General features: G+C 45.9%; 1 protein-coding gene and 1 long non-coding RNA gene across 2 annotated transcripts in view; one reads left to right on the forward strand and one right to left on the reverse strand.

Moving 5' to 3' along the window:
- SYNE2 (spectrin repeat containing nuclear envelope protein 2) overlaps nt 1-13,201 on the forward strand; it is a 258,420-nt gene that overhangs the window by 192,015 nt on the left and 53,204 nt on the right. The window contains exons 84-89 of the mRNA XM_083516520.1: nt 422-555; nt 4,073-4,274; nt 9,501-9,677; nt 11,013-11,135; nt 11,474-11,628; nt 12,190-12,334. Of these exons, the coding sequence (XP_083372646.1) occupies nt 422-555; nt 4,073-4,274; nt 9,501-9,677; nt 11,013-11,135; nt 11,474-11,628; nt 12,190-12,334 (936 nt within the window). The remainder of the gene's footprint in view (nt 1-421; nt 556-4,072; nt 4,275-9,500; nt 9,678-11,012; nt 11,136-11,473; nt 11,629-12,189; nt 12,335-13,201) is intronic.
- The window catches only part of LOC310685961, a 209,270-nt gene continuing 197,094 nt past the window's right edge, over nt 1,026-13,201 (reverse strand). Inside the window, exon 3 of the long non-coding RNA XR_014515618.1 lies at nt 1,026-1,667. This is a non-coding gene — a long non-coding RNA (uncharacterized lncRNA). The remainder of the gene's footprint in view (nt 1,668-13,201) is intronic.

The raw sequence follows: 13,201 nt of genomic DNA on the forward strand, positions 1-13,201 counted from the left end.
GCTAGGGAGTGGCTGAAGGGGCTGGAGCACAATGTCTTTTCGTGCTGGGTCTTGCATCTTCTCTCCCCGCCCCGCCCCCCTTTAACTGCAAAGTGGGTTAGATTCCCCCACTCCTAAGCCTGGAGGAGGGCAGGGGAAGTCTTTCTCACTACATTCCAAGTCTTTCTGGAATTGGTGCAAGGTCTGGTAGATTCTTCTCCCTTCTCCAAGCTTGAGAGAAGCAAGTGAGTGAGATCTCACCAGAACAACAGCAGCAGCAGAAGCAGCACTTACTAATGGAAAGCTGGCAGCATATTTGTGGCATCTCAGAATTTTAAAATGTGGTCCCTTGGGGAGGAGAGATGCAAGTTAGCATATCAACAGCCGCCTCCTCGAATGCTTTTGCACTCACAACCAGCCATGTGGCATTTCTTTCCCACAGTCTCTTCAAGATAAAGCAGAGAGTAATGAAGAAATCTGGGCTAAACTCCAAGCTGCTGCTTGTAACCTGAAGAAGCTGTGTGATCCCTCGTTTTCTGAGATTATTGAACAGAAATGCAGAGAGGCACGCACAAGGTACAATAAGATTTCTTTATTTTATTTGTTAACCATTCTGTTGTCTGGCCCCAGCAAGTCATTGCTTTCATATGCAGTGGCAATTGCGTGTCGAGGATGCCCAGAACACCCCCAAATAAAGACTCGGTTCACACAACTTCAGGGGCGCGGGGGGCTCCGGGAAAGCTCATGAATAATAAATAAGCTCATGAATATGCAGATAAAGTGGCGCCGCCTCCTCGTGAGCGAATAGGGGAGAGCGTGCTGCGCCTGTTAATCAGCTCCGAAGGAAATTGGGTGGAGCTTTTGCTCGGGAGGGAGGGCAGGAGGCATGCAGCCCGACCCTGTGCATTTTGGGCTGGGGAAGGGGCGGTGGTGGCGCTCTGCTGGAGGGGCGCCTGAGATTATTGGGGGGGCAGAGCCCCCCCAAACGAATTTTTGAGGGGGCTCGGGCCCCCTCAGGCCCCATGGAGTCGGCGCCTATGCACAACTTTATTGAATTACAGTACATGTGAGTGGCTGCTTAGGCCTTGGTTAGCGACTATCTGTTCCCACTTAGAGGTAGGAACAAAACTGACAACCACAAGCCTGCAGAAGTCAGTAAGGGTAAACATTTTTGGGGTGAGACTAGAGCTGGGCGCCAGACTCTCACCTCTCCCCAAATGCTCCCAGGGGTTCTTGCGTGGCCCTAGTCCCTTGCCAGGGGTTCGTACAAGAGCATGGCGAGCCCCTGGATTCCTTTAATGGAATACCCTTGCATTAGCAGCATTGGAGGGGCAGGCACAGCCAACCACATCCCCTCCACCAACCAAAATTAACCAATGCCTAACCACAACCTTAAGGAAATCAGCCCTGAGTGCTCACTGGAAGGACAGATCCTGAAGCTGAGGCTCCAATACTTTGGCCACCTCATGAGAAGAGAAGACTCCCTGGAAAAGACCCTGATGTTGGGAAAGATGGAGGGCACAAGGAGGAGGGGACGACAGAGGACGAGATGGTTGGACAGTGTTCTCGAAGTTATGAGTCTGACCAAACTGCGGGAGGCAGTGGAAGACAGGAGTGCCTGGTGTGCTCTGGTCCATGGGGTCACGAAGAGTCGGACACGACTAAACGACTAAACAACAACAACAAAACTGCAACCTTACAAGTTGTGACGATTTGCTATGCAGTAGGCAAAAAACCAAATGGCACCAGCCAATCAGCCAAATGGCAAAAATTCCTACCAGGCCCCTGCCCCAAAGCAGATGACCCCATGACAGGCATAGCAAGGTCAGCACAAAAAAACACAAACAAACCTTAAATATAGGGAGGGTGGACAGGTAATCCGATGTGCGCAGCGAAAAGAGGAAGATCAATGTGGCGCACAGGGAATAAATAGCACTCCCATCAATCAAACAATTTTGCAGCATTAAATTCTCCCCAGCAACAATTGGAGGTGCCCTATCAAATTCGTGGCCATCCATACTAACCCGCCCAGCAACAGGGGATGTCATGGTTGCCCCCACCACAACATGTCCTCTCCATGAAGGAGAACCCACTTTGCTGCATAATGTTTAACTTTGTGGGTTTTTATAGAATATTTATTAAAGTTTAAACATTACAAGAAAGAAAAGAAAAACAAGAGGAAAAATATACAAGACATCAACAATACCAAGAAAAAAGAAAAGAAAAAAAAAACAAAAACATTAGAAAAAAAAACCAAAAGAGAACAGACAAACATACAAAAGAGCCCCATATTTTCATATCCTTATCTTTCATTAGCTTATTCCTCGACTTCCTCACACCTCCTTTTTTGTATTCTAGTTCAATTAAATGTTCTAGCAAGTCCTTTCCCTCTTTCACAAATTTAGTTCCATAGTTTAATTTAACAAAGTTTTAAACAACAGCTGGGAACCCAAGTTTGAGAACCGCTGGCTTAAGCTGATCGCCACTAGCCCAAATAACCCAGTGATAATCAGCCTGTGGGGAGGCACGAAGCATCGGTCAACATTCTGAAATACATACTGGCCAAGGCTTTTATTAGGCTAGTCAAGGGGCCACAAAGTAGTGTGCAACCTTTTGTATTCTGCAGAGATCTTCATCAGGCTACATAGCAAACAAAGCAGCAGTGGGAGGGAGGGATGTTGGAGGAAAAAGCTAAAGAATGGTGAATCCATGGAGTCTTCATCTGCTGCCTGTCTCAGGATGGGATGTGGGAGGAGGAGAGAACAGTCAGACTGGACGCTTTTAGCTGCTGCCCAGGTTTCGGGGTGCTTGGAAAAAGGAACCTGTCATCGTTAATATCCTGCCTGTAGGAATATAAAACCCAGTCTTGCTCACCCCCATCTCTACCCTTTGGTGAAACGCACAGACATAGCAACTGTGTGTGCTATGGCTTAGCTCTAGTTAGTGCAACAGCAGGGGAACTGAAGCAGCAATAGTTTTTACCATGAGTACCCAAACGCTTGCACATTCATGCTTAGCCATAGTTTGGCTTACTGTTATGTTCAAACCAGGCCATTTAGTAGGCGTGTCCAGATGCGCAGTAGAAACACAGTTGCCATGTTGTGTTCAGGCCTACACTCATATACCCTGGGGGTATACAATTAATCACACCAAAAGATGAATATAATTAAGCAGTAAGACGAAACCTTTGTTTTAGAAATAGACAGTTTAATGGCAACTAAAGCAATACAGCAGACTAACCAGCATCACAACATCATATGCCCTGGAAAATAAAAACGGTTTGACCTTGATCAGAGCTTAAGCGAGATTCAGTCTCTAAAAGCCAGAGCTAGGCAGTTTATTCTCCAAGCCATCTTGATGGCTTAATGCATAGATCAGTGGCGTAGCGTGAGTTGTCAGCACCCGGGGCAAGGCAAGTAATTTGCGCCCCCTAACCCGTGGATTTGCGCCCCCTAACCCTAACCCCCAGATGTTGCGCCCGGTGCGGCCGGCCCCCCCTGCACCCCCCACGCTACGCCACTGGCATAGATTGGGAATCTGTGGCCCTCCAGATATTGCTGAACCTATCGCCCTCCAGCTAGCATAGTCAATGTCCAGATAATGATGGAAGTTGCATTCTTGCAACACCTGGAAGGCCACAGCTTTCCCCTCTGTGATTTCCTGTGTGCTTCCTGTTTCATTTTCAAATTTGGTGCTCTCATCACCGGGAAGCTAATCGTTGGAAATCCCATCAGATGAGTTTGGCATCTTATCTAAGGTTGGCATTAGGAGCCAACTAACTTCCTTTGAGGCTTCTGGCAAACATGCCGCACATGCAAAATATTGTGATCAGCAGCCTAGTGATGTGGCACATTTTAGCTCCGTGCATTTATCTGCCTAAAGAAAGAAAAGAAGTCCCCTCCACACTTCAGAACACACGTCCATCAACCGTGGCGCGTGACGTTTTCCCAGTCTTATGCTGAGCAAGTCACTCAGTGCTCTTCCCTAGTATGAATGAACCATAGGAAGACAGGTAGACGTGCTCTTAAGGAAAGCGAGAGGTAATTGAAGTGTTTGCTATAATTCTGCATTTAATTTATTTATTTTTCCCTAGATGGACACTGATGAACAAAGAAATTGAAGATCACCTACACAAAGCACAAGCATCTTTACAACTTTGGGAATCTTACATTGGTTTACATGCTGAAGTCATGGCCAAGGTGGACAAGTATGAAGAGCAATATGGTTCCCTTTTGGCAGATGTGGCTGCAGGTCATACGATGGACTTCCTTAAGCAGAAGGTCGAGGATGTGAAGGTAGGTTAATGGGATTTCCATGGTGTGGTTGCCTAGAAAGTGGGTGAAGAATAAGAAAGGGATGCTCTATCTGCGAGTGCAGAGCGTTTGAGGACCAGGACATTCGCAGGGAAACCAAAATGCTTATTTACAAAGCTATTGTACTACCAACCTTACTGTATGCTTGTGAAACATGGGCTACTTATAAACACCATCTCCAGCTCCTCGAAAGGTTCCATCAACTGTGTCTCCGAAAATTTTAACATATCACTTGGGAAGATAGGTGAACTAATGCCAGTGTACTGGAAGAAGCAAAGATCACCAGTGTTGAAGTAATGGTTCTTCAACATCACCTTTGTTGGACTAGTCATGTTGTTCGGATGCCTGATTTTCGTCTTCCAAACAACTAAACTATTCCGAACTTAAAAATGGAAAGTGTAATGCTGGTGGTCAACAAAAAATGTAGTCTAAACTACATATAAAAAAATATAGTATAAAGTATATTTAAAAATGTAGTATAAACACCAACAACTGGGGAACACTGGCCTGTGAGCGCTCCAATTGGAGAACAGCCTTTACCAAAGGTGTCATGGGCTTTGAAGACGCTCGGACTCAGGACGAAAGGGAGAAACGTGCTAAGAGGAAAGCATGCTTGGCAAATCCACACCGTGATCAACTCCCGCCTGGAAACCAATGTGGAAGGACGTGTGGATCCAGAATTGGGCTCCACAGTCACTTATGGATTCACTGTTAAAACAGTGTTCATGGAAGACAATCTTACTCAACTCCAAGTGATCGCCAAAGAAGAAGAAGATAAAAAGATCTCAGGGTGTGGAGGCAATCAGGGGTGGGTGCCAAATGGCCTTCCAGCCTTTGCATGTGGCCCTTGGAACTCCTCAGGCCACACCCCTCACCAGCCCTGTCTTGCACCCTCCCTGAGTGTCTTTGCCAGGCTGTGTTGTAGAATTGTAGATTTCGAAGGGACCCCAGGGGGGTCATCTAACCCAACCCCTGCAATGCAGGAATCTCAAATAAAGTGTCCATGACAGATGGCCATCGAACCTCAACTTCCTTCTTAAATTGTGGTGCCCAGAACTGGACACAGTATGGGTCACCAAGGCAGACTGGAGTGGGGCTATTCAATCCCTTGATTTGGGCACTATACTTTTGTTGATGCAGCCTAGATGCTTTCTTCCCCTGCCCCAAGGTAAGCTTCTTGGGCTCAGGCCAAAGGTGTCAGCAATTTTGTCTGATCGGGACCCTTCTTTGCCTTAAGTGAACTGGTCGGCACCGCAAGCCTCAGGGAAAGTGTTTCATTGTCTTCTTGAACAGAAGGCCTCAGCAGAACTCACCAGTAGCTCAGAGATGGAAGGATTTCGGCTCTCTTCTAAAAATGGAAGTGGCTTTTTACGATGCAGTTTTGTATCTCTTGCTGACAAAGAAAACCCAGGATAATTTTGTCATAAATGAAGCAGCTATTAAATCCACCCGGTGCTAATAGCCCTTTCCAGATATCGGTGGAGGAGAGCCAAACTATTCTTCTTCCTTTTGTGAAGAATAATACCAGAGAAAGAACCCTAATGGACGGGGAGGTATGTTACACCCCTTGTCAGTTGTGAATGACTGCTAGGAATCCAATTGGGCACTTGATGAGCTTTTAAGCCGAACCCTTTCCCTGTGCTAACAGTTTTAGGTGAGATTGAGGACTTGTGTTAAAGTTATTCTTGCGTTTTCCCCCCGGGAGCGGATAGAAATGTGTTTGTGCCCTTAATAAATTGTATGCAAAGTCTAATGGGAAGAAATTTAAATGGATCGTTTTTGAAGCAACGGGCTCATTTGGCCTTAAAGAGCATCGCCACAAAGAGAAAAGGGCTTTGGATGCCAGGCATGCATTAGTCACATTGGCGAAATTTGTCCTTAATGGCAGTAAATTAGCATTTTAGACTTACTTTATGCCCATTAACAGCACAGCTGCCATTCCCATCCAGAAAGCACGGTTTTTTAGGTAACTGGTGTTAAGTGGAAATTGTATTAAATTATACACTTCAGAGGAGATGTTCCCAAATCTCCACCCACCCGCCCGGATAAAGAACTACCAAGGAGCGCAATGCGTATCTTAATTCTATTTGTAATGTTAATCGTCTGTGCACAGGGATTGCAGCCCATGAAATCTCAGGTACACAGCCTGACTGACCCTCTACTACCTTTAAGGCTGCTTGTCACAATTCTCCACTTCCAGCGTCCAGCCAGGTTTCCCCCTCCCTTTTTCTCTCCTCCTTGCAGTTCTATAAGAGAACAGCCCCATCCTGACCCACTCTGATCAAAGTTAGATTTAGTTCTTTATTAGCAAAAACATGATCTCCACAGACTCGTTAGAGAGTCAGGCCTAATGAGCACAGCAGCTCATTCCTTGTGGGTCTTACTCCATGAAAGACTGAAAGCCCCAGCTCCTCACAGCCATCTAAGTCCCCTCCTCTCCAGGGCTTTCCCCAAGCAATCAGAGACTGTGCCTGTATGCAGCCAAGTTCTCTTCCACCCTTTTCATGCCTCTTCTGGTTCTGGGAGGTTGGGGTGGGAGACACCCGTGACGCTTCACCAACCAGACTAATCTCTGCCTCTTGGCCTCTCTTCTCCCACTCTCTTACTTCCACTTCTGCCTCTGATTCTGGACTTCTCTGTGCCAAGGACTCTCTCAGCTCACTTAGCCCTATTTACCCCTTCAGCTTCTGAAACCATCTCTTCCCAGTCCTCTCTCTCTGCCCACTCATTGTTGTCCCACCACTATTCATAGAATCATAGAATCATAGAGTTGGAAGAGACCACAAGGGCCATCGAGTCCAACCCCCTGCCAAGCAGGAAACACCATCAGAGCACTCCTGACATATGGTTGTCAAGCCTCTGCTTAAAGACCTCCAAAGTAGGAAACTCCACCACACTCCTTGGCAGCAAATTCCACTGTCAAACAGCTCTTACTGTCAGGAAGTTCTTCCTAATGTTTAGGTGGAATCTTCTTTCTTGTAGTTTGGATCCATTGCTCTGTGTCCGCTTCTCTGGAGCAGCAGAAAACAACCTTTCTCCCTCCTCTATGTGACACCCTTTTATATATTTGAACATGGCTATCATATCACCCCTTAACCTCCTCTTCTCCAGGCTAAACATGCCCAGCTCCCTTAACCATTCCTCATAAGGCATCGTTTCCAGGCCTTTGACCATTTTGGTTGCCCTCCTCTGGACACGTTCCAGTTTGTCAGTGTCCTTCTTGAATTGTGGTGCCCAGAACTGGACACAGTACTCCAGGTGAGGTCTGACCAGAGCAGAATACAGTGGCACTATTACTTCCCTTGATCTAGATGCTATACTCCTATTGATGCAGTCCAGAATTGCATTGGCTTTTTTAGCTGCCGCGCCACACTGTTGGCACATGTCAAGTTTGTGGTCAACCAAGACTCCTAGATCCTTTTCACATGTACTGCTCTCAAGCCAGGTGTCGCCCATCTTGTATTTGTGCCTCTCATTTTTTTTAATTTTTTTTTGCCCAAGTGCAATACTTTACATTTCTCCCTGTTAAAATTCATCTTGTTTGTTTTTGCCCAGTTCTCTAATCTGTCAAGGTCGTTTTGAAGTGTGATCCTGTCCTCTGGGGTGTTAGCCACCCCTCCCAGTTTGGTGTCATCTGCAAATTTGATCAGGATGCCCTTGAGCTCTGAGCCTTCTTCGCCTTTCTTTTTTGCACTTAATTTATTTATTATTAATGTTGCAATACGTATATGAAATGGGATGCGGGTGGCGCTGTGGGTTAAACCACAGAGCCTAGGACTTGCTGATCAGAAGGTCGGCGGTTCGAATCCCTGCGACGGGGTGAGCTCCCGTTGCTCAGGCCCTGTCCCTGCCAACCTAGCAGTTTGAAAGCACGTCAAAATGCAAGTAGATCAGTAGGTACCGCTCCGGCGGGAAGGTACACGGCGTTTCCGTGCGCTGCTCTGGTTTGCCAGAAGCAGCTTAGTCATGCTGGCCACATGACCCGGAAGCTGTACGCTGGCTCCCTTGGCCAATAAAGCAAGATGAGCGCCGCAACCCCAGAGTCGGTCACAACTGGACCTAATGGTCAAGGGTCCCTTTACCTTACATATATGAAATCTTTACATATTGATACATATGCATCTTCCCTCTGCCGTACTCGAAGGTCGTTACCAAAAGACTCCATTTGAAAAACGACTCTGCCCATGCAGAGATGGTAACACGGAAACAGTGTCCCACGTCCTCCTATCCTGCCCCCTTTATAAAGACCTAAGGAATGAGATTATTACTCCACTCATTCTCCCCAACCCCGGCCGTCCACAAGACATTATACTGTTCTTTCTCTTATCTGATACGGACAGTCAGACAACAGAGAAGGTCGCAAGGTACATCGAGAGAGCTATGAAATTGAGGGCCACCATCTGAGTGACAGACGTGTTCATCTGACGGACCTCCTTTTGTTTGTTTTTATCCCCTCTTTATGTTTATTTTATTTTATTTTTAATTCTTGTATAGCTGTGGCCTGTTGGCTTTGCTAATAAAGTTCTGATATGCATTATATTCATCAATTCACATTTTCACATTTCATTATGTACCAACATTTATCCATTTCTTATTTCTTGCCCTGTGTCTTCCCTCCACCCGTGCATGACTTCCTTGTTATTATTTTGCAACTTTATTATTGAGATTGTAATTTTGTATCTTAATAATTAAGCATTCAATCTTATATATCTGCTTAGTTTAGCTTAGCTTAGCTTAGTTTATCTTTGTGAAATCAGTCTACCCATATCAATAAATTCTTGTTGGAGCATCTTTTGGTCAGGTATTCTTCTACACATTTCCATTCCTGTTTAAGATTTTGATTAGATTGCATTCTAATTGTTGCCATCATTTTTGCTAATTCAATCATTTCAAAAAAAATATTTTGCCAATTTTTCAATGTTGGTACTTCTTCTGATTTCCAATATTGAGCCTATTTTATTACAAAACAGACATTTCCGAATGAATTTCATCCTGTCGTTTGTATGCACATTTTGATATGCACATTTAGAGACGAGAACTTCATTGCAAAATTTGGAGAACTCCAAATCACAAAAGTGATTTCCATTCTGGCCTACTGTGCCCAGGGTCAGGGAAACATCTGGGTCTGAGGGCGGACACATCGGGCTGAGAGTGGAACCAACACCATACTTCGTTTCTTTCTCTTGATGCATCTTCCTTTCTTTCCAGATGCTGAAACTGGACCTTCAGAACATCAAAGAAAGTGTTCTTCCCGTTTCTGAGCTGGCAGATAAAATAGCTCAGCTGGCTGAGCCCACAGAACCACTTCTTCCAGAAAAACTCCAGCCACTTCAAAGGATCTCCTATTTGGAGAAGATGCTACAGATGAAAGAAAATGAGATTGAGGTACTTCTGAGAGGGTCGCTTTGCTGTTAACTCCTACATGTCAACAGGTTCTGGTGGGGGGGGGGAGGAATAATGCTTCTGGGATTTTTTTCCAAATGTATTTGTTGGGAAATGCCATTGGCCATACAAATTTATACGCCTGCACCATGGATTGGCAGGCTTCAGGCTTGCAGGATCTGTGCTGTTTTTTACTAGAACCCCACGACCCACCAGCTGATCAGGGGCAAAATTAATTTCCACCTAAGAACAGTCTGTTTCCTCATTTCTTCCTGTATTCCACCTATCCTTCTTCTTAGTAGATGGAATAATAATAATAATAATAATAATAATAATAATAATAATAATAATAATTTTATTTATATCCTGCCCTCCCCAACCAAAGCTGGGCTCAGGGCGGCTAACAGCAATCAAATAATCAAATAATCCAACATTCTAAAAACATTTCATTATAAAAATTAATTAAAATCAAATTAATGGCCACCGTTAAGCAAAATTCTGTGCAGGTTGCCAGAGGAGGGAGTCAGGCTGCGCCCTGGCCAAAGGCCTGGTGGAACATCTCTGTCTTGCAGGCCCTGCGGAAAGATGTCAAGTCTCGCAGGGCCCTAGTCTCTTGTGACAGAGCGTTCCACCAGATCGGAGCCACAGCCGAGAAAGCCCTGGCTCTAGTAGAGGCCAGCCTAACCTCTCTGTGGCCTGGGACCTTCAAGATGTTTTTATTTAAGACCGTAGGTTCCTCTGTGGGGCATACCAGGAGAGGCGGTCCCATAGGTACGAGGGTCCTAGGCCGTATAGGGCTTTAAAGGTTAAAACCAGCACCTTAAACCTGATCCTGTACTCCACCGGGAGCCAGTGCAGCTGGTACAGCACCGGATGGATATGATATCGCAGCGAAGACCCCATAAGAAGTGAGCAAATGCTCATTTTTCTGTTTCCAGAGATGGCAAAGCAGCCATTGTTAAGTTTCTTTTTCCCAGAAGGCCTTGCTGCAACTCCATGGCGCCTCATTTGCATGTCAGCTGCCTCCTCCCAAATTCTGCCTTGACTCTTGCAAGATTTTCTTTTCCCTCCCCTTTAATCATCTTCTAGCCCAATTGAGAATTCTGGATAACTCAAAAGCAAGCACGCTATTTTGTGACAGTTTCGCTGGGCAAATAAAGGTAGCATCCTAGTACAGATATCCACCCCACCCACCCCCGGTATCAGGGCAGTTTACAATGTTCAACATAGAGCACCATATAAAAGAAAGAAAAGTTCAAAATAATAAATAAGGTGATTGGCTAATCAAAATGAAAATTAAACCTCTGCAAACATCAGCATATTAATTTCTCTCCTCAGTTTGACCTTTTACAGCTGAAACGTTTTGAGACTTGCTTGGAAAACCTGGAGAATCATGTTAAAGGGTTCACGGAAGTATTGGAAAATCTGAACCAAGGCACTGAAGACTCAGATCTACTCATGGTAAGCCATAAAAGCCCATAGGCCATCTTTTCCCAGCCTGGTACCCACCAGATGTTTGGAATTGCAACTCACTAGTCTCTTCTGGGCGGCAGGGGAGGAAAATATAGAGGAGCATAATCAGTTCTTCAAGAACAAAGCGGGCTGTTTAAAAAATTCGTTTGAGGCCGTTCTGATCTTCCCTAGCTGGTCCTTCCTTGCATAGCAATTGGTGGCTCTTGTTCCTTTGGCTTTCCTGGCACCTGGTGTTTTGCACATTGCGCCAAAAAGAACTGCCCAACAGGAAACATGATAGGCTTTTGCAAACCAGTGGCCTCATCTGTCTTGTCCTTTTTTCTCAGAGCCAGATGTTGGTCCTCACAGCTTTATCACCCGAGATGGAGAGTCTGAATGAATTCAGCTTTAGGTTTCCGCTCAGTGACTTCACTTCAAAAAGACTGCAGGATCTGAACTGGCAATGGACTCAGAAGAAAGCTATGGCTCTGGAGAAATGCTGGTAAAAAAAACGTTCTTCCTGATGTTTAGTCAGAAACTCCTTCCTTGTAACTTGAATCCATTTGTTTGGGTCCAAGCCCTTTTGATGATGGCCATCATATCTCCCCTTACACTCCTTTTTTCCAGGCTAAAAATACCCAACTCCCTCATCAGGCTTGGTTTCAAGACCCTTGATCATCTTGGTCACCCTCCTCTGCACACCAGCTTGTCAACACCCTTCCTAAATTGTGGTGCCCAGAACTGGACACAGTATTCCAGATGTTGTCTGACCAATGCAGAACAGAACAGGACTATGACTTCCCTCAATCAGGACGCTAGACTTCTGTTGATGCAGCCGAGAATAGCATTAGCCTTTTTTGCTGCTGCATCACACTGCTGATTCGTGTTAAGCTCTGCGAGTCACTGGATCTGGCCCCACCTACTGTACGGCTCCCTGTGCCCCATCAGTCCCAATGGGCACAAGCCACCCTTGCCAGCTGGGCCACAATCATGCACGACTAAAAGCGTAACTGGCAGAAGGCACGGCTGCAGAACTGATTTCGAATTTTGTTTTTCATTGCAGTGAACTGCAGGGCATTCAGTCTGATGAAACGTTCATTCAGAGATGCCAAAAGTGGGTGCTGTTCCAAGAGAAAATGAAAGAGGTCTTGAGGGAAGATATGGCGGGCAGCCTAGAGGGATTGCGGAAACAGCAGAGGGAGTATGAGGTAATGCTCCTCACTGTTTCGGCCCCAATCCAGAGCAGAAAGATGGATCTGATTGCCACACCAAGCAAATCATTGTCTGTGGGCCTTGAGTTATATTTTGCCATGATACAGTTTCATTCTCTAGCCAATTAGACTTCCTGAGGTCGCTCTAGGGCAGTGGTTCCCAAATTACTAATCAGTAAACACCCCCTATTTTCCAAAAGCCAAGCCATGGACCCCCTGCTTTTGAGAGATTAGATAACACTATGGTAGTGTGGGGTAGCCCCTAATAAGCAAAGGGTTTTAGGTATACTGAAAAAAAGACCATAGCATTTGTGATATTACCACAAATCGCCTATCCCCGGACAGTAGGAAAAACTTGTCTCCATTGCTCCACTACAACGGAATAATAAAAAAGCAATTCTGTTCCTAACTTGCAAGTGTCCTATAAGCAGAAGGCTTTTTATATGAGAGAGTATGCTATTCCTTACTTGTAATCTGGGATGGTAAGGTAAAGGTAAAGGGACCCCTAACCATTAGGTCCAGTCATGACCGACTCTGGGGATGCGGCGCTCATCTTGCTTTACTGGCCGAGGGAGCCGGCGTACAGCTTCCGGGTCATGTGGCTAGCATGACTAAGCCGCTTCTGGTGAACCAGAGCAGCGCACGGAAACGCTGTTTACCTTCCTGCCGGAGTGGTGCCTATTTATCTACTTGCACTTTGAGGTGCTTTCGAACTGCTAGGTTGGCTGGAGCAGGGACCGAGCAACGGGAGCTCACCCCATCGCGGGGATTCGAACCGCCAACCTTCTGATCGGCAAGTCCTGGGCTCTGTGGTTTAACCTACAGCGCCACCCGCGTCCCTGAGAATCTGGGATGGTACATCTT

The sequence above is a fragment of the Podarcis liolepis genome (assembly GCF_965112155.1).
Source record: "Podarcis liolepis genome assembly, chromosome: 1".
NCBI lineage: Eukaryota > Metazoa > Chordata > Lepidosauria > Squamata > Lacertidae > Podarcis > Podarcis liolepis.